Raw genomic sequence first — 22,660 nt, forward strand, 5'->3', positions numbered from 1 at the left:
ACATCAAATTGGACAAACGCAACAGGGGTCTCCTTCGCTTCCGGCTAGGAGCCAATCATTACCAGTTCAGAGCCCTGCCATTCGGTCTCTCGACGGCCCCTAGAGTGTTCATGAAATGCCTAGCAGTGGTCACAGCTCATTTGAGACTTCAGGGATTCCAGGTGTATTCGTATTTAGACTATTGGCTCCTCTCCACCCCCACCAAGCACCTCCTGCTCAGGGCCCTCTGCTACACTCTAGTACTAGCAGAGTCGCTGAGCATCACCATTCACTTGGAAAAATCCAACCTTCAACCCTCACAACAACTGGAATTTATAGGGGCAGTACTCAACACTCAAAACAAGTCTGGTCTCTCTTCTCTCTCACAGGCTTCAGAGATTAAGGGCACAAGTTCAAGTGATACTCTGTCGAGGAAAGGTGTCTGCAAGGGAAGTTCTTCAGGCTCTGGGGTCTATGGTGGGGGCCATCCCAATTGTTCACCTAGCCAGATTACATATGAGACTGCAACAATGGCTCCTTCTGTCCCAGTGGATATCCAGTCTTCATCCCCTGACCTCAGAGATTCTCATCACCAACTCCTGCAAACAGGATCTCCTCTGGTGGATGAGTACAGATGAAAAACTTTGGTGTCACCCCTTCCAGACTCTCCAACCCAGTGCCTCGGTGACCACAGACGCTTCCCTGATAGGGTGGGGGGGCCACTTCCAGGGAAAGTCAGTCCAAGGCACGTGGTCCAGCATAGAGGTCAACTTGCATGTCAATATCCTGGAGTTAAGAGTGGTGCTATTGGCGTTGCAAGCATTCCATCCGCTCCTTCCATCAGGAACAATTGCTTTCCAGTCAGACAACATGTCTGTTGTCTGGTACATAAACAGAGAGGGACCAAATCCTACCCCCTTTGTTGCGAAGCCATGAGAATCTGGCATTGGGCGATAGCTCCCAACTGCTTTCTGATTGCAAAGCATATCCTGGGGAGCTCCAATGTGATTGCGGACAGACTGAGCAGATGCATCCTCCATCCTCACGAGTGATCTCTCAATCCGAGTGTGACGGCAGAAATCTTCAGCCGTTGGGGCCAGCCATGCTGCGACCTTTTCACCTCCCCCTCAAACACAAAATGCAGGAGCTACTTTGCCCTCTTTCCCCCTCACGGGGAGTCACCAAGAGATGCTTTGACTCACAATTGGCCCGCGGGTCTCCTTTATGCTTATCCTCCGATTCCTCTGATCCCTCTTTTTCTAAGAAAAGCTATCCAGTTGAGAAGCAAAGTGATCACCATTGCCCCATTCTGGCCTCGTCAAATGTGGTTTCCCTTCCTCCAACCTCACCTGTTACAACCTCCTTGGATCCTGGACACTTGTCAGGACCTCATATCTCACCCATAAGGGCTGACTCCACTTAATCTTTCCACTCTCAAGCTGACTGCTTGGCTTCTCCACTTCCATTAGTTGCCAGGCAGAAAATCCTCTCCTCATCGGTCTGTGATATTATCCTGGCCTCCCACAAACCATCCACCAGAACACTTTATAGGGACAAATGGAAAAGATTCTCTATCTGGTCACATGATTGGATGCTAAATCCGTTTTCAACTCCTGTGGCTACTATTCTTCATTACCTTTCTGAATTGTTTGACAATGGTGCATTAGCTTCCACTATTCGAGTCCATTTAGCAGCTGTTTCCAACATCCATAATGGTTCAGATGGAGTCCTGCTTATTTCCACCCGACTTTGCAAGACCTTCCTCAAGGGAATTTTCCATAGCAGACCTCCTATCAGGCAACCAGTGGAGGCATGGAATCTCTCCCGGGTTCTCCGTGTCTCTCTCTACCCCCTTTTGAACCTGCTGCAACATGTGATCTAAAATTCCTGTCATGGAAATCATTGTTTTTGGTGCCAGTCACTTCAGCCAGATGAATATCTAAGTTGCAAGCCTTATGCATTAAGAGTCCCTTTCTGATCTTCCATAAGGACAGAGTATCACTTTGTACTAATCCAGCCTTTCTCCCCAAAGTGGTTTCCGACTTTTCTGTTAACCAGTCCATTGAGGTCCCTGTATTCTTTCCAAATTATTCCAACAAGGGAGAATACTACCTGCATTCATTGGATGTTCATAGACAAACCGATAAAATAAATGTAAAGTGAGTAAAACACAATAAGAGAAAAAAAATAAAACTTGTAAAATCCAAAAAACGTTTAATGAGCGCTTTCGGTGTGGACTGTGCCTCACCTTCATCAGACAAAAGGCATCCAATTAACAATCTATTTATATTAATTCCAAACAATTAAGTTAATTAATACAGCCTCATAAAAAGTTAAAGGCAACTCACAGACAACATTAAAAAAGCAAGTAAACAAGAAATATCCTCTATAACACATCAATAACAATAACAAATTAACTAAAGAGAAAAGTATAATAAAACCATCAAGCAGAGGGTATTAATATATCTACCCAGTACATGTAGGCAGTCAACCAAGATACAAACTAAGTTAAAGTTAAATGTTTTAAACTAGAATGATTCACCAAGTTAGTAATTTATAACATGCTAAAAGACCAAAAAAGGCACAAAAAGGCTGAAATCCAAATATGGATTACCCTAACTCAACAAATAAAATTTATATTAAGTAGTTTAACCTACAAGTCCTAAAGTGGCTATTTAACATCGAATAAAGGTTTTCAATTTTATTTGTTGAGTTTGGGTAATCCATATTTGGATTTCGGCCTTTTTGTGCCTTTTTTGGTCTTTTAGCGTGTTATAAATTACTAACTTGGTGAATCATTCTAGTTTAAAACATTTAACTTTAACTTAGTTTGTATCTTGGTTGACTGCCTACATGTACTGGTAGATATATTAATACCCTCTGGTTGCTGGTTTTATTATACATTTCTCTTTAGTTAATTTGTTATTGTTATTGATGTGTTATAGAGGATATTTCTTGTTTACTTGCTTTTTTAATGTCTGTGAGTTGCCTTTAACTTTTTATGAGGCTGTATTAATTAACTTAATTGTTTGGAATTAATATAAATAGATCGTTAATTGGATGCCTTTTGTCTTATGAAGGTGAGGCACAGTCCACACCGAAAGCGCTCATTAAACGTTTTTTTTGGATTTTGCAAGTTTTATTTTTTTTTTGCTCTTATTGTGTTTTATTCGCTTTACGTTTGTTTTATCGGTTTGTCTTTCGTTTTTTCCTTTGTTTGGATTTCATGTTCATAGACAGCTACGTTTCAGTCCATTGAGGTCCCTGTATTCTTTCCAAATTATTCCAACAAGGGGAATACTGCCTGCATTCATTGGATGTTCATAGACGGCTACGTTTCTACCTGGACAGAACTAAGTCCTTTTGCAAGTCGAACCAACTTTTCATTTCCTTTTCTGGTCCTAGAATGGAGTGTGCAGTATCTAAAGTTACTCTGTCAAAATGGCTAAGGGATTGCATTACCTTCTCATATTCGCTTAAGAATGAATCTAAGCCTGCTCAAATCAAAGCTCACTCAACTAGGGCTATCACAGCATCTGTTGCCTTCCACTCCAGGGCCTCCATGGATGACATTTGTGAAGCAGCCATTTGGGCTAAACCCCATACCTTCATCAAGCATTACAAATTGGATCTGATCTCTATGGGAAGAGTGGCCTTTGGCTCAATGATTCTCAGGAATGTTCTTCCATAAGGGCTGCCCAGGTTCTCCAAGTAGCTTGGGATTCTGCCCCATCAGTGATGAATAGGAAGAAGATTAACAACTTCAGATAAAGAAGTTATATCTTAACCTAACATTCCATCTGAGTTGTTGATCTTCTTCCAGTCATCACACCCTCCCAAAGGCCCCTGACAGACCTTCTGGGTCTTTGTGGTGTTTCAGGGTTTCTGCTCAGAGATGGCCTCTGACTTTCTGTTTCTTCTATATGTTGCATGCAAACTCGATCTGAGGTAACTGAGTGAATGGGGATTGTGGGTAGCAGCTTAGCTCGAGAGTTTTTGGTGCACACAAGCTTGGTATAAGACCGAACCCATCTGTGATGACTGGAAGAAAATCAACAACTCAGATGGAACATTATGGTAAGCCCTAACTTCTTTTTTTCACAGTACAGTGTGGCACCTTGTATGCAGAAAATTCCTTTCTGAATGTGTAGCATAGTTAAAGTGGTTAACTCTGGCTAATCATACATCATGGCTTCATGCAAAACTTAGTGCATGTTTCATTGTCTGCAGTGTTTTGGATGTCGCAGGTATTTTACCTATTTCTGTGTTTTGCAGGTAGTGAGCTGATCCGCTAGGACTCATTTGCATTCGTGATCCTGCTGCTGTCAAATTAGCAAGCCAGCAACATGTACAATGCATTTTAAACAGAAATATGTTGAGGCAGTTTAATAGCAAAATGGTAGTATTAGATTCAGCTTAATAAAATACTGTAGAAAACAAGTAGTATTACTGCTTACAACAGAAGCTCAGCCATTGCCAGAGTCATTACATAGTATTATGGGTACTGCAAGATGTTGGGTTAATGCGATGGTGTTGCAGCCTATTCTTCATACACTACTTTGGAGTTGGTAGATTAGTAACCCTTCCTGTTATGGCACCTCTCACCTTCTGGTCTAAATGGGGCTCTTACAGTCACATGGATGCAATCTGTTGTACCAAGTGCCACACGAAGCATGCCATTCTGAAAAAACACATGCATGGTATTGACTTGATTCTATAGTGACACTGGGAAAGGGATGTGCTCATGCATGTGTCAAGAGTATATTGAGGAATTGCTGCAGTATCCTCAGGGCAGAAGCCTTTGAGGTACCTCGTGTGTTGCCACTCTGTCTCTGTAAGGTCCATGTGGCTAGTATAATGAGTGCTATACATACTTTGATATCTACAAGAAAAGGAAGGTCAGGTATTCCTCTAGTTCAAATCTGTGTGCCATAAAAGGTCGCCAAAGCCCTTCTTATATTGTTCTGCTCTCTAAACTTATCCAGTAACTCCGTTTCAGCAAAGTTCAAGAGGATAATTCTCTGCCTGTATGTTATTCTCATGTATCAAGTTACACCTTTGAGTGCACTTGGGTTTGGAACAGCGGAGACACTGCTCAGAGTGGGAAACAGTAGGGCTTGCAGAAAAATTGAGTATCTTCACTGACTGCACAAAGAGACTGGAAAAGGCATGGATTCAGTTTTTATAACAGAAGTGCACACAGCACAGTTGTGTTCAAAGAAAGTTGCCATGAATTACAAAAGGGCAGGAAAACAGCCTCATTTACATAAATAAGTGGCATCATTTACACACATTGCTCATTTAAATCCCATTATTCCCTCACTTCATTAAGACTGTCCAAATCAGTTGTAACTGTTATGCATAAATGCAGCTTATAGCTAATGCAGCTTATATCTCTGAATCATATCTTGTCTGTATGTCTATGCATTCAGCACACGTGTCTACTTGCTTAAGTGTAACAAATTTAAGTACCACCCTAAGTTTTAACTTTTGATGTTTACTATAGCAATCACATTGTTAAGTTCTGTGAATGGTGCTCTTTTGTGAAACTCACTAAAGTGTATCAAATAACGACCAACAAATGCAAAGAATTCTACCTAAAGTAATAAATGTTATTTACCTTGACTCCGTCATACTTTCGAACAGAAAAAAAGGTCCCTCTGTCTATATAGTGTATGTAATGCAACAACATTGTCATGACAATATTCACTGAATTCATTGTTGCAAAGTAGATAAACAAAGAAATGAATAAATGCACAACTGTGAATGGGTCTAAATGGTATCCAAGAAGATTATTATATTACATGACTTATTTACCCACTTTGATCCTTACATGCATATTACACTGGCATTTGACACTTACTTTTTAGAAATGGCACTATTCTGTCCCACAAATTCCCAGATACTGTATTGGAACACACTGCATTTGCTTCTAGGCCTTTGACAATATCAGAGCATAGTTATAGACTAATTGACATGAAATTAGCCTGTTTTGGAGAGCTCAATTGTTTCAAGAGTATTTGTATGAAAACAAGATTCACATCACTAACATATCCTCAAATTTTGGTGTTTACGTTTAAGCCAAGGAAGGGAGTCTCATTAGTAACAACACTGAGCAGAGCTCCTCTAAGAACGTATTCCTGTGACATTGAATAAAAATAGGTAAAGCAGCCTGTTCATACTATTTATTTTGTTACATGTACATTGTGATAAGGCACCATATATCAGTGGTCCAGATTATGTTTATTATGCTGGAGTTATGGAACCATTACCAGTGATAAGCACCCTTATCCAAAGAGAAACCAGACATGATCCAGTGTTGTACAAGGTACACAAGAAAATTTTAAAAGAAAGGCCCAAAGAAGGTGACTGGCTGACTCAGGTACTTAAAAAGCCAATAATCTGTGTGTCAGGAAACTGTACAGTCTAGGTTCAAACTGATAGTTTCTTCCAGGCTGCACACAACAGAAGGCATGCGCCACAAAAAGCACTTGGGAGCTCTATCAATGTTTGTAGTCTGTGGTAGCCAGCTATAGACTAGCAAGTTAAAGATTTTTAAAGACTATGTTCCAGACATCAGGTAGTCCAGAATTTGCCAGCATAGGCTCCCATAGATCCTGTGAATAGCTATCAGTGTCCTGGCAGTCTACTGCAATAGAATTCAAATATATAGTTCATGACCTATGCATTTTTCTTTGCTGCTGGACATACTATGGATAGCCAGAGGTCACCTCTAAACAATTTACCACCCCTGAAAAACTTTTAAAATATTGTAGACAGTATTTGCAAGAAATACATCATCTGAACAGATATTAAGTCATAACAGATTACTGTTTGCATTTAAAGATTTTAAAATGTTCACAAATTAAAATTGTATTAAATATTTCAAACAGTTTCCACAATATCCATAGCAAAGTAGGTTAACAGAAAGGTTTGTGCAGACATTAGGTCTTCATGCCTGTAAAGATTAAACTCTCTCAAATGCTAAGGTTGTGTCCTAAGGTGAGTTAAGTCAGCTGGGAATGAGTGATGCTGTTCCCTGTGACTGTCATGATCATCACAAGACTTTTGCCTGTGTAACATAACTCACATATGGAGTTAATTCACAGGTTTCTGTGTTTCTTTGAGTTAAATATGCAGGTATGTTATACTTCTCTGTAAGGCCCTAATGAAAAAGAAATTCAATCCAGCATGCCTCCTTGACCATGCCTTTAAGGTGGTACTATAACAAATTTAATAACTTTTTATTACTGTGAGTATGCATTTTAATGGTAACACTCATCTCACTGAATGATTTTGCAGTTATTTGCCTTTAATCCCTGCAACGTTGTCCTTTGTGTGTGAAAACCGCAACCAGTCATGTAGTTACTTGGAAAATTAGCGATAGTTGCTTATGGAAAATGGGATCAGGTACAGGTTATTTAATACTGTCATCATAGACCCAATATCATGATGAGAAAAGCTGTCACTTACTTTAGTTTAAAACATACTGAATATTGTTTACATGCAGCCTTAAATGCATGAATAAAATTTCCTTTTTGTGGTTATTGTGCATGAGAAGCTAAAAGCTGTCCTAATAGAGAGGGTAAAACTTGGTCAGAGCATTTACTAACTATGCCTGAAGTCTCATTCTGCCATTATACATAGAGCAGTAGCTAGACTGTCTGGCACCCTGGGCAGTTCCCCAGTCGGCCTCCCTCTCTATACATAAAGAGCAAAAAAAAATGTCCTGTCAAGAGTTGAGGTAAAAAAAAAAAGTCCTCTACAGGGTTGAAGTGAAGACCAAACTTAAAACTGTAGCAAACAGCTTGCTACAAATGTCTAACAAACAGCTTTTTACAAATGTGTAACAAATGGCTTGCTACAGTTAATTACCAGCACAAAGCAATTCAGTTCTTCAGCCTTAAACGCAATTTCATTTCTGATTGCTGATACTGTATTTCAGTCATGCCATACCTCTCAACCCCGACATAAAAAATCTGGGCAAAGCCAAAAATAATGAGGGGACAAAGCTCCCAAAAATAGGGACAATTTTTAAATATTGTTCTTGTGATGACCCACCACTGGACCAGTAATCAAGGAGCCTCAATCCTTACCACTGGCACTAGTGGAGGCGTACATTGGGAGGATGACAGGTCACACACAGATTTTCCAGATGTAGCTCTTTGTATCAAGTGCAATTTCCCTTAAGAGCACACAGAGATCACAATCAGTCAGGGGCTGATTTCTTCTCTTTCTCCAGATCCTGAATAAGACTCCCCACTGGCACACCTATAGGGTTGCGATCTCAGGTGAGTGACTATGCCAAGACCTACCAGCACCTTCTTTGTCCAACAAATGCTTTCTGTCCCTGGACAAGCAGCTGACACACACACTCTTTGAGGTTTGACACACACACACACACACACACACACACACACACACACACACACCTAGGAGAGGCTGGCACAGGTTTACTAGCTATTCCCCCTTCTGCCCAAACTATAAGGTAGTTACCACTGCCACTAGTCAGGTCCTTATCAGCTACTTTAAGGCTGTTAACAAAAGGTGTCCAATCTTACTGTGTAATAATAATATTAATACAAATGGTAGTTTGACCAAGAGCAAAGCTATTAGGAGTGGCCCACACAGTGTCACCAAATAAATATGCAAGCACACTCACCTTTTAAATATCTCTACAAATATCATCCACAATGAAAGGTTTAAATATATTTAATAATAAATAATAAAATAACAAGAAAATACTCAGTATATATTCACAGTGACATCAGAGTTCAAAACCGCAGGAAATATTTAAAACAGTATTGCAGGACAGTGTTAAATAAGTAAAAAAAATATCTAAACTAAGCTTTACTATATTCCCGAGTTGTATCTAAGTGAATTACTATACCCTAGTTAACTTAATTAGAGCAATGCAGATGTGTAGTAAATGGTTCTTGTCAGGCCCAAGACAGAATACAGAATGCTCTGCCTCATTAAGAGACTCTTCCAATTAATATCTCAAATATTACTGCTGGGTTAGCTTGCAGAATGACATAATTACTTGTCATCTGACTCTCTCCCAGGTGAAAACCCCACTGCTAGGAGCTTGCAGTGATTAGCATCTACCTGTGAAAATACATAGATCACAGATCTTTGGCAGATGCTGGAATTCATAAAATAATTGCATTCCTCCACATTTCAAGACTAGCAATTATTTCACCCAAAAATGATACAGAAAGCTCCCTAGTACAAACATTATTTCTCCGACCTAGCCTATAAAGTAATTTCATTTCAGATGTTTTTCTGAAGTTATTCTCCTGTATTCCAGTTTCTGCGGTTAAAACATATACATTTAAACAGTTACAGTAGTGCATGCACATTTCTATTCTTTTCCAGTAGGGCACATTGTGGATCCATTTTAAACACAAGCCTTTTGCAAATACCCTTTTCAACACACACGTCTGTACTAGTACTTTGATATACACATGACATCCAGTTCTAATACAGTTGTAGGACAAGCATGTTATATAAATCATGTTGATATTCACATATGCCATATAATTGTTTTCAAAGCTCTAGCTAGAAGTGCTGGCAATATCTCTCTTCATCACAATTCTCAAAAACTTAGAAAGTTGCTAGAACAAAGATGTTTTGTTAGGATGCATTTTTTGAAGGATATGAAGTCTGAAACTCAAGGGCCATTCATTATTTAGTGAATTCAGTTCTCACTGATTTGCCACAAAAATATAGAAAACCACAATTTTTTGAGGAACAACTCAAGAATGTGAGGCAAAAATCTAGACATTCTTTGAAATTCTGGACAATTGAGAGGCATGGTCATGGGTGAAACATATCTTGTGTAGTACCGCACCATTGTCACCTGCTTATGCCCTGGGCAACTGCCTCTTTCATCCCTTCCATGTTATGCCTCTCATTATACAACTGTCAAAAATGAATCACTTAGTAAGGACCCAGTAGAAAGCTAGATATTTCATCATGTTTACCTCCAGATCCAAGCTTTTGACTTCGGCATTATTCTGTAGACTTTTCTTTATAGGTTCATAGGTTCATAGATTAGTACTAGGCTAATTGCCCTTGCAAGCCATTTTAAGCCTTGCCAATTATCCCTTGTGAGACTCAAACCCTGTACCTTGTGTTTGTAAGGCAAACACCTTAACCATTAGGCCACCCTCCCAATCCTTAGGCCACCCTCCCAACTGTATTATTTACTCAAACTTAACACCTTGGCTCTTGGCCTAATTGAAACAGATAAATAATTAATCAGATTCATATGCAGCTCTCTACAGTGACCCCATTTGTATCACATTCTCATGTCACTACACTTGCCGGTATTTAAGCTCAAACTCCAGTCATACCAAACAAACCATACTTATCATTTCTTGTACCTCAGCCTCTAAACACCATCTCATGGATTTATAGAAAGGTGCTCCCAGCTAGAATTTGGAGGCTGTTTGAAAATCTCATAAAGAAGACAAAAAAAATCTGTAACGTTACAAAAATTAATAAATAAATCTCCCTCACTCATTGAGCAAGTGAAATGCAATTGTACATTAAAATTATGTTAACCGGCATGATAACAATAAATGTGATTTTACTGGGGGCCTAGACATATTACTTTTATATGCTTTATAGAATGACAAAATATTGCCTGAATATCTGTGCGATAATGTGTGTATCTCCAGAGGAGTGTTCCTTTTGCTTATAACATTTGCACTGCTTTATCTCAGCGTCATTAATCCTACTATATACTGTCACTCTAACATATATATTACCCTATACATGCAGTTTTATTAAATATATTCTATATTTTTCTGCATGGAGGGTTTTTCCCAAGGATTCACTGCAAAAATGGGCCACAATTCAGTGGGTGACACAGTAGTCAAGGTATAAAGAAAAACTAAATTAAAAAAGTGAATAGATGTGACTTGGAGGATAACTTCAGTCGTCAGGCAATTGGGTGAGCAATTTTGCTGTAGATACTGTTGGTCCGATTCCAAAATTGGTAGTTAATTTAAGAGTCTGATATTAATGTTCTAATTGATTTAAAACATAGCCCACCTGAAGTCCAGGATTGTAGTACTTGTACTGTTGTTTACTGTTGTTAATCACAGGGAAACAACAACAAAAAAAAACAATCCAACACTTAAAATCACAAAAATAATACACCAATGGCAAAATTTAACTCAACAGGGTTTAGGCTTTAAAAGCAATTTGGGTGTAGCAATGGTGTGTTTTATGGTCTCTTTTTTCATATTGTGTATATTAGCTAGGAGGATTGTTAGCAATGTATTTTTAAATATGACTAAATGGATTTTTTATTTAATTAATTAATATACACATTTATTTCTGTTAAAGAAAATTCCATCTAGAAAGTGTTGAGACGCGCGCGCACACACACACATGCACACACCTAGGAAAGGCTGGCACAGGTTTACTAGCTATGCCCCCTTCTGCCCAGACTGTAAGATAGTTACCACTGCCACCAGTCTTGTCCTTATGAGCTACTTTAAGGCCGTTAACAAAGGGTGTCCAATCTTACTGTGTAATATTAATATTAATACAAATGGTAGTTTGACCAAGAGCAAGGCTGTTATGAGTGGCCCACACAGTGTCACCAAATAAATATGCAAGTACTCTCAACTTTTAAATATCTCTACAAAAGTATGCCACAATTAAATGTTTAAATATATTTAATAATAAATAATAAAAGAACAAAAAAATATTCAGTATATATTCACAGTAACATCAGAGTTCAAAACCGCAGGAAATATTTAAAACAACATTGCAGGACAGTGTTAAATAAATAAAGAAAAATATCTAAACTAATCTTTACTATATTCCCGAGTTGTATCTAAGTGAATTACTATACCCTAGTTAACTTAATTAGAGCAATGCAGATGGGTAGTAAATGGTTCTTGTCAGGTCTAAGACAGAATACAGAATGTTCTGCCTCATTAAGAGACTCTTCAAATTAATATCTCAAATATTACTGCTGAGTTAGCTTGCAGAATGACATCATTACTTGTCGTCTGACTCTATCCCAGGTGAAAACCCCACTGCTGGGAGCTGGAAGTGTTTAGCATCTACCTGTGAAAATACATAGACCGCAGATCTTTGGCAGATGCTGGAAGTCATAAAACAATTGTATTCCTTGTGTATCTTAGCTAGGATGATTTTTAGCAATGTATGTTTAAACATGACTAAATGGATTTTTTATTTAATTAATTAATATACACATTTATTTTTGTTAAAGAAAATTCCATCTAGAAAGTGTTGAGACCAGCTACAATTCCATATATTGTTTGTTCTACTAGCATCTGCTTTTGTGTTTTTACACATATATTTATATTAGTGTACATATATTTCTTCATTTGCACATAATATATATTTTGTTATACATTTGATATCTTGTGCTTATGTTTTCATCTTTCCTATTTTTTATTAGTATTAATATTTCCATTTTGGCTATTGTGTTATATAGCTGTATTTCTTTGAGTATGTCGCTCATTGGCTAGGTTGTACCAAATGTTTTGTTACCATTTTTCAAAAAGACAAATAACTGAATATATATGTATATATATATATATATATATATATATATATATGTGTGTGTGTGTGTGTGTGTGTGTGTGTTTCTATTATTTTTGTAATTTATAATATTGAATACTTAGTTCAGTTTTTTTTGCTTCGATATTTAGGAGAAACTTCAAGGAAATTGTTTATTTGTTCTTTCAGACTCCTGTTACTTTTGCAGACGTCGCAGTTTGGTTTACACCAGAAGAGTGGAATATACTAAATGAAACTGAAAAGGAGCTGTATGTATGTGTAATGAGAGACAACTGTGAAACACTGACTTCACTTGGTAAGATCTTACAAATGAAAGCTAAACAATAAAATAAAGACAGTGAAACTAGACAAACAAAACAACATAAATGTCAGATGCAAAAAGCAAAAACCTCCTCACAGGAAGTCTGTGATGCACTGATGGCATTATTTTATTCTTTTAAGATCTCACAACTGCAAGCATTCCAGGTCTAGCACTTTAAGAAACTCATTTATTCTGTTGATAATATTTAGTCCTTTATTCTTTGTTTCCTTTCATTTCCCTTTTTGTTCAGTCCTGCATTAAGTAAATATTTATTTATTTATGTATGCTTGTTAACACTGTGTGAAATGGATATACCTTTAACTTGACCCGAAGACGGAGATGCTGGTGCAGTATTTGTATCCCTCCTTCATTTCCCACTGGCCTTGGTTCTTGTTGGAGGATTCTTACCCTACTTCCTTAGGGTGGCATTCCTTCTGGGGCAGTCAGTTCTGAGATGGTGTGTGTACATCACTTTTATGGCTGACGTCCGATCGCAGCCTGCATGCAACGTACCACTCACCCCTAGGTAGTAAAAGTCTTCTGTATAGTCATCGTGACAGGCAACTCCCTCATGTTAAGAATACTGCAACAGAGAAAAGAAGGACGTCTATCATTACGGTAAGATTTTACACAAGTAATCTTTATTCTTTGCATCCTCTTCTCTTTTATCCTGCTGTCCAAAGTCATTCAGTTCCACCATCAGTGTTCACAGATGCACCTCCATGTTACATCCTGGAATTCTTTCTGGTCATCAGTCTCTCACTGATCAAAAGCCTACTTCTACATTATGCATACAGTTATGTTTATCTCACATTAGAACGACTGGGGAGTTGCAGTCTGAGTTACAATGAGGTAAAATTACTGATCAAATGATCTTCCTGATCATATCCTTTAAAGAAATGGGGAAAAATGAGGTGATAGCTTTAGAAAAAGAGGATAACAAAATTGCTCAAATGATTTGAGCATCCAGAGGTCAGTGGGTCTTCAGAGGCTAGTGGGATGAAAAATTCAGAGCAAAATGAATTCAGAAGGCCCTGATGAATGAGTATAATGTATTTCTTTAACTAGATGACAATAATACTCTGCAAGGAAAGGAGTTTGCCCATGGCTTACCCAGTCTGTATTAAGGATTTTGTCCCAGCTAAACATTGTTATAGGATGCAATGACTTGTGGAAAACTGAAATAGGTTAGGCAAGGTCATTGCCAACATGAAAAGTTATCATCATGACCTAGTCTTGAGAGGGGCTATATGATAATTATATTTTTTTCCAGCATTTTCTAGTTTCATTCTGTTAAGGGGTTTTAAAATGTATTGTATTGTGCGTGCATTGAATTATGAAGATATATATATATATATATATATATATATATATATATATATATATATGTATGTATGTATATATATATATATATATATATATATATATATATATATATATAGAATGCCAGATGTTATAGTGCATATTATACATAGCTCTGTTGTCACTCTGTAAGAGAATCTGTATCTGTATTTTTTTTTTTTTTTTTTTTGCATACTGACAAAGGCAAAACAACTTCAAAAAGATCAACACACGGCAGGTTCAGGTTAAGGCACTTTAATCTTGCAGCAAGGAGACAAAAACGTGCTAATACAGAGTTTGTCTAACTAGAATCAGGAAGTGAAGCCATTCTTATACATTTCTTACAAGACATTGCCTACTAAGCTGACGTAATAAATCACAAGTTCTTTCAATATTATTTCATAGCAGCTGTTTGTCCATGATTTTCTGCTGGCATATCAAGTTTACAAAAAAACTTCCTAAGAAAAACAACGCGGCCTTGATGACCACCGGTCAGATACAACTTCTCACTATGCAATGTTACCATTCAAGGTACTATGGCTAATTCGAGCACAAAGCAAGTACAGATTATAGTTCATTTCTTCAAGCAGTCTCTGTTCAACTGTATCTATCTTTTCTGCAGCTGTGCATGTTCTCATAACACGAACAGAGCTGATTGTTCAAGTTCAGTAACATTATAGAAAACAGTATTGTTCTGTTCATTATTTTCCTGACCTAACAGATAATCACCTGCTTCTCAGTAAATTTCCAAAAGGCATAAACATGAATTTTGCTGTGCTAGCAAATACTAGGTCAGAGAGCATCTTGCAGTTTCAGAAAGCATATTGCAGTTTGAAAAGCATCTTGTAGTTTCATACAAAACTAAGCTGTACATAAAATAGAATGAAATGTGTTAACCCTTTTAGCTTATAATAAGCACTAAAACATATACATTAATACATATTTTTCTAACCTTTCCCTCCTGCTAATACTTTTTATTCTATTTTCAAAAGCATAAACAGTTTGCTTCTTCCCCTAACCTCTTCTGTTCAGAATTTGCAGTTAAGAGAGTCATTCAGTTTAAACTTATGAAAGTGTTTCATTTTTCAACAGTTCTTCAATTTCAGTACTTTGATACAAAGTCTCAGAAACTGACATGTCTATAAAATCTTTAATTAATCTTTTCATGCAGGGAATACCACAACAAATACACACTCGTAATAGGAGTAATCCCACACAAATGGCAATCAGGATGTTCATTAGGATGCTACCCCACCCCCCAAACAAATTCTGGAAAAAAATCCGTCAGTGGGTTTGGGCCTGGTTTGGTCATGGCCGACACTTGCTGAATCAGCTCAAGATGGTCGTTTATCTCATGCTGGTTGTCAGGAATATATGAACAGCACTCCTCTTTTATTAAAGCGCACGTACCACCTTTCGCCGTTAGGGTGAAGTCGAGAGCCATGCGGTTTTGAAGCACCACAGTTCTCATAGCATTCAGTTCATCAGTTACTAATTCGAGAGCAGAAAAAGTTGCATTGCTCATTACTTTGAGAAGTTTGGACAGTTTTCTCAGCTCCCAAATCGATTTCACTGCGCCATATGCAGGGGCTATACTTGCCCACGATATAATTGTGTCACTGAAGTCCATGTGTGTCAGTTTATCTTTGTTTTTCACAGAGTTATGGTTTCTCCAGCCTGCTTCAATTCGTCCCATTGGATTCTCAGGTCTCTTGATTGGATTTCCATGGTGACCTCTCTGACATTTCATATTCTTCCCTGAGACAAAACTGCAGTGTGTCATATGGCCGGAACCAGGTAACCCAAAAAACAACTGCCGGACCAATTCTCAGGTAACCATTTGTATGCTTTTTTTCCCACACACAAATGACAATTCTCTACTTTAGTATTAATATATACTTGCCCTGCATGAAACATTTTCTTATCAATGATAGATAGTTGTTTAAAAAGAACAGGATTATGTTGTACTTTGTCAACCGTTTTGTGCATTGATTCAAAATATGAGTCATAGTTTGTATCACAAATATAACCTGCATTATTAGCTTTGGTGTAACACTTGTAGGGAACAGTCACATTACAATTGCTCCAACCCACCTGAACAGTATAATTTTTGTAAAAACATACAATTCCCTTTTGTGTAACAGGCAGGTACAATGCTATTTTGTCTTGTGATTTCATAGTTGTAGTATCAAAAATCAAATTTTTCCAGGTCTCATTGACCCCTAGGGGGACAGAAGTCATTAACAATCCCTCGTATGCTGTTGGTATAGCTGTGCAAATCCAGCAATTCGAAACATTAAAAGTTTCAGCATACACATATTTAATTGCTTGGTAAGTGTTAAAGTTGAGATGCCAGTCTATGAGCAACGCATCTCGTTTATTCATTTCTGCTCGTGTGGCTGGAAAAAGGAAAGGCCACAGCAAAAAGATTAATGTTATCAGTATAGTTAACAGAATGATCATGCAATACTTTTGAGGTTGTTCTGTATTTCTATTTGCTCCATATCTGGTCATTTTGTTCTTGTGTAACAGTAACAAGTTTTTTGTCCAGTTCAAAGTTTTTAACCAATTTACAGTGTGTCAGATGAATCCAGGACGCTCGCTCTGCAATCTTGACTGCAGTGGGTGTTGACAGTAGCACTTGGTATGGCCCTTCCCACTTTGGTGACGTCCAATTTTTTCTCTTGATGACTTTCACCCAGACCCACGTGTCTGGGACTACTGCTGCTTCCGATGGTCTGGTTTGTTCTTTATCTGAAACAGAATTTAACTGCAAAAGTTGTTTATTACTTAAAAGTCGTCTCATATATTCTGCGAGTGAACTGTCAGCCTCCTGGTCTGCAGGCATGAGAGGTTTCCACTGAGGTATATAGTATGCTCTCCCAAATAATTTTTCAAAAGGAGTTAACCCCTTTGCATTCGGAACAGTTCTCATGCTCAACAATACCAGAGGCAGGCAGTACATCCAATTCTTTTGTGTCTCACTAATTAACTTCCTAAGTTTATTTTTCAAAACCCCATTATGCCTTTCTACTAGTCCTGCGGATTGTGGATGGTATGCACAATGTTTCTTTAAGGAAATTCCGAAATATCGGCTCAACTGTTGTATAGTTTGATTTACAAAGTGTGTGCCATTGTCACTGTAGATCTTTTCCGGTATGCCAAATCTAGGAATAATTTCTTTAACAAGGACTTTTGCAACAGTAGCGGCATCTGGATTTTTGGTCAGAAAAGCTTCCACCCATTTGGAAAACATCTATAATGACAAGACAATACTTCTTATTTTCGCATTTGTTCAGTTCTATGAAATCCATACAGATAGTATGGAACGGGTACGGTGGTGCAGGGAAACTACCTTGCTTAGGCTTCAACGCCCCTTGTGCATGATGCTTGTTACAAACATGGCATGCCACACAAAAATTTTTTGTGTAGTTTGTAAATCCATATGCTGTGAACACTCGATTCACTAACTGTACCATCCCCCCTGTTGAGACATGGCACTGCCCATGGCTCAACAAAGCTGCATATCTAAACAAATTAGACGGCAATATCGGTTTTCCTTCTTTGGAGATGTACAGCCCTTTCTCAAGAATTGCTCCTCGTTTTATCCATTTCTGTTTTTCTACTTTCGTAGTGTCTGCATTGTTTTCAACATTTCTAAATCTAAAATCTCAAAAGGTTGTAATTCCTCACTCAAAAGAAATATTTCTGAAGGTGAAGCTGCCTGCTTTGCAGCTGTATCAGCTCTCGCATTACCTTTTGAAATCCTATCCTGTTGCTTGGTATGAGCTACACATTTACAAATAGCTACTTTCTGCGGTAACTGAATAGATTCTAACAAATCTAAAATAAACTGTGCATGATTAATCGGTTTACCAGTAGATGTTATCATTCCTCTTTTCTTCCACTGTTGCGCAAAAACATGTACAGTAGAAAAAGCATACTGGCTGTCAGTAAAAATGTTCACACATTTACCCTTTGCCAAGGTACATGCCCTTGTCAAGGCAATCAATTCTGCTGCTTGTGCAGATAAGTTGTGTGGTAAAGACTTTGTTTCTAAAATCTCAGTATCAGAAACTACTGCATACCCCACTAGGTTCTGCCCTGTAGGACCCCTTCTGCATGAGCCGTCCACGTAATATGTCACCCCGGCATCATGTAAGGGAACATCCGTTAGATCTTTTCTAGGCAGTGTCTTTTGCTCGATCTCCTGCAGGCAGCTGTGTGGTGTGCCATCTGCAGGGGTCGGGAGCAAGGTAGACGGATTCAAAGTTGTACATCATTCAATTGTCATATGAGGTTGGCTCAAGGGTATAGTCATACAGGAAAGATGTCTAGTAGGAGAAAGATATGCTACTTTTTCTTGCAGTAAAATAATCGCGACTGCATGAGGCACTCTCATTGTGAGAGGGTGGAATAACACTACTGAGGCCGAAGCCTGTACTGCCATTGCAGCTGCGACTACTGCTTGTACACAGTGGGGCAGGGATTGCGCCACTGGGTTCAGCTGTGAGGAATAGTAAGCTGTGGAGCGTTGCTTGTCCCCATGTTGCTGCGTTAACACTGATGTCATATAACCTTGCTTACAATCTACAGTTTGGAAAAAACGTTTATGATAGTTTGGTAATCCTAAAACTAATGAGGATGCTATCAATTGTTTTAGTTTGCAGAAAGCTGATTCTGCTTCTGGTGTCCATTGTAATAAATCTTGTGCTGCCATAGGCTTCTTGTATATCAAGTTAGTGAGTGGAGCAGACTCCAAGGCATAGTTTGGAATCCAACTCCGACAGAAATTAGTCGTACCCAGGAAGGACATCATTTCCTTCTTGGTAGTCGGTTTGGGTGCTTGTAAAATTGCTATTTTCCTATCTTCATCTAATGTTCTGCCTTCTTTGGATATTACATATCCAAGGTATTCAACCTGCTTTCTCCAAAGCTGCAACTTGTTTTTGTTTACTTTATGTCCTTGAGTGGCTAGAAATTGTAGTAATGCTATGGTATCTTCTCTGCATTCTTGCTGGGTGGGGGCTGCCAGCAGGATGTCGTCTATATAAAGTAAAGTCTGACTGCCTCTTGGTGGGCTAAATCCTGCCAAGTTGCTTGTCATCTCTTGTGAGAATATTGTTGGACTTTCACAATATCCCTGTGGTAGTCGCGTGTATGTATACCTTTTCCCCTGAAATGTGAATGCAAACCTATGTTGGCTGTCAAGGTGTATCGGTATCAAAAAGAATGCATTGCTAATATCTACCACAGAAAAATACTTCTGTTGAGGCTTCAAATCATTCAATAGGGTGTGTGGATCTGGCACCGTAGGTGCTCTAGGTATTACTGCGTCATTTACAGCTTGCAAATCTTGGAGCATACGCCATTCTCCGTTTGCTTTCCTGACGGGAAATAAGGGTGTGTTACATGGTGAATTGGGAGATTCTGCCAGTACTACTTCCGTAAGTAAAGCTGCTATTATAGGTTTGATTCCTACTTCTGCATCTTTCCTTAAGGGATACTGTCTCTTTTGTGGTCTAAATGATGATTTTGACGTGATAATAACTGGTCCTGCTGTACGAATTAGTCCTACATCTGATTTCCCTGTTGACCAGAGAGTTTCTGTTATGCTCCGTAAGGCATTTTCTTCCTTTTCTAGTAAGAGTGCTAATCAGCTGTTCTCGCTAGACTGCAAGTGTACAGCTGGGTGTGTCTGTGATATCGAATTTAACTTCTGCTTCTGTACTCCCTGTTCTGACAATTCTAACTTCGTCTGTTTTTCCCACTTTGTGACTTTTTCTCCTAGGTCTGCCCATTTCACATTCTTGTCCGTAGTCAAACTAACGTGGTAATCGATTAGATTTATAGAGTGCAAAGAATTCCTGGGGCAATGAACAGCTAACTACACTGTTCCCTTCTGTGTCCCACTACAGATTACGTAATACTAATCTGTTTGCATGGTTTTTAAACAGTTCTTGCTCATATTCCTTATCAGGTCCTGGTGTGCTACAATAATACAAAGTACAGTGCAACAAATGCTGTTTATCAGTGTCAAGGGAGGAGGACTTACTGATGGCTACATTCATCAGTTCTTCAGTTACTGCCCCTGGACCAGTCGTGACCAAGTCCTGGCTGTACCAATAAAATGTTTCTCCCTCCGGTCGCACCACAAAAGTATCCATTTGTCGCTGTGCTTCCATACCCTGCATGGTTGGAACTACTGCTATGCCAAATATCTGCATAAGATCTCTGCCCAAAAGGTTTACCGGGCATTTTGCAGAAACAACAATTTTGCTTTTCTGGGTCATCCCTGAAACAGGGTCAGTTATTGCTTTGTTATGGGAGAGTGGCTCCCGATACAGCTGTCCATTTGCTGCTTTCACTAATATGTAATCAAATTATTCTGAATTTTCTGGTAGTTTGGAAGGATGTATCAGGGTCCGTGATGCCCCTGAGTCGCACAGGAATTTTACTTCCCTCCCCTCTACCAGAAGTGTAACTTCCAGTTTTGTGTCTGCTAAATAGAGCTCTAGGCTCAATAATGCTAAGTCTAAAATTTCACTTTCTTCACTATCTGCGATTTCTAGCACTTCCTCTGTTTCTTCTATCACATTCTCTACTCCCTCTATCACATTTGCATTTGTCTTTTCTCGGTTACTCCCTTCTAGTGATTCTTGACTATCATATAGTCAGTCCTCACCCTCCTTATCTTCCATGGCTACCTTCTTGTTTTGCTTGCAATCCCTTGCTAAATGTCCCTTTTTTCCGCACTTAAAACATTTCCCCCTTTTCTTTCTCTCTTCAGACTCCTCTGATCATTTATCAGATTGTTTGTTTCCCTGGGCATTTTTCTTGCCCTTTTTCCCGGACTGTACTACATAAACTTCTGCTCCATCTTCTACGGAAAATACTTGGACTTTCTTTTTCTTTTTACTGTTAAAATGCCTTTCGGCATGTCTAGCATATTCAAGTAGTGACTGTAATCCACTTGTATGATGGTCTACCATGTGCTTTGTAATAAAGCTGCTTATAGGCAAAATACTGCCTTTTAAAACTGCATTCTTTAGTTGCTGCTCATACGGGGAATCATGTGTTTGGTCTTCAGGTACCTGCATTCCACAATGGTTATTAAAACACTCTAATAATCTAGCATAATATCTGTCAACAGTTTCATCTTCTTATTGGATGCATTGATTAATGCAAGTCCAGTCTGCCCTAGGCTTCCATTTCTCAGAGATTCGGTCTGTTAGACCTTTCACTCTGTTATCCAGTTCTGCATTGCTATGTGGGAGTGGCCTGTGTTCTGCGTCACGGGGATTCCAGTTGCCACTGATCATGTGCCAATCTGGACCTACGATTTGTCTAACTACTTTTTCTACTTCTTCTCCATTTAAATGATAACTTAACCTCATACCCTGTAAGTCTTCTAAGAATTTTCTAAAATTAACTTTTGATGGGGAATTCCCTCTTTGGCTTTCCGGATGTCTTCCGGTGTCCACGGTCTATATACTAGGAGAGTCAGGTCCTGCCCTTCCTGTCCTGCCTGAGGATTTGGTACTTCTATGAGCAGACATATCTCTTCTTCACTCATAGCTCGTGAATTTTTGTTAATTTGATATAACTCAGTATCCCCTCTTAAGATACGTGTTCGAGACCTAGTCTTGATGGGATCTCTCACAAACGGTCTTGGCTTCGCAGAGACCGCTGGGTATAGCGGAGGTGGACCAGCTTGTCCACTCGCTTCATATTCTGGTAAGGGAAGCGGAGGGGGCGGAGGGGCTGATGCTATTACTAAATTATTGTCTTCTTTATCTAGAAACATAGCTTTTGAATTATTACTTTTTTGTTCCCTACGGTTTGCTTCCTCAATCCACCTGTGTGCCTGAGGAATGCCTAATTGACATTGCTTTTTCACCTGACCTTTTGCATTGGTTTTAAGCTGTTTGACAAGTTTAATAAGTGAGGATTTTTCTAATTTGCCATCAAATTCATATTTATTAACCCATTTTGTATAGTACCTAACATTGTCGGCACGCTGTAATTGCATATATTTTGCATCTTCAGTTAACGGTGGATCTTGGGAACTTTTTGTGCACTTATTTCCCATATTGTTCTGACTGTTAAAATGTTACGTAACCCTTCTTCTTTTCACGTGGTACCACAATTTCTCTTTTTCACAGTTTATCTAGAATAACTGCCTTACCTATTCTGTTTCCCTGATCTATGACAAGACTGCAATCTTCCTGTCCCTGACTTATACAAGACAAATCTCCTGACAGATGATACAAATCAAGTCCCTGATCTAAAACAGAAAAAAAAAGGTAAATCTCACCTTACCTGAGCCTCCGTGATTGATCGCCTGGTTCGAGGGAAAACCATTAACTCATCCTCCAGTCACAGATCAGAACAGTGGCTGGCCTCTTTTGAACGACAATTCAGTCGGAGGTCTTTCAGAGCAGAAGAACCAATGTGGTCTCTTCCCCA

At 38.7% G+C, this 22,660-nt stretch overlaps 1 protein-coding gene across 1 annotated transcript in view; it reads left to right on the forward strand.

Moving 5' to 3' along the window:
* LOC122809332 (gastrula zinc finger protein XlCGF7.1-like) overlaps positions 1-22,660 on the forward strand; it is a 204,234-nt gene that overhangs the window by 138,629 nt on the left and 42,945 nt on the right. The window contains exon 3 of the mRNA XM_044080736.1: positions 12,718-12,844. Coding sequence (XP_043936671.1) covers positions 12,718-12,844 — 127 coding nt within the window. The remainder of the gene's footprint in view (positions 1-12,717; positions 12,845-22,660) is intronic.

The sequence above is a fragment of the Protopterus annectens genome, chromosome 8.part0 (assembly GCF_019279795.1).
Source record: "Protopterus annectens isolate FY-2018-M chromosome 8.part0, PAN1.0, whole genome shotgun sequence".
In the NCBI taxonomy this organism is placed as follows: domain Eukaryota; kingdom Metazoa; phylum Chordata; order Ceratodontiformes; family Protopteridae; genus Protopterus; species Protopterus annectens.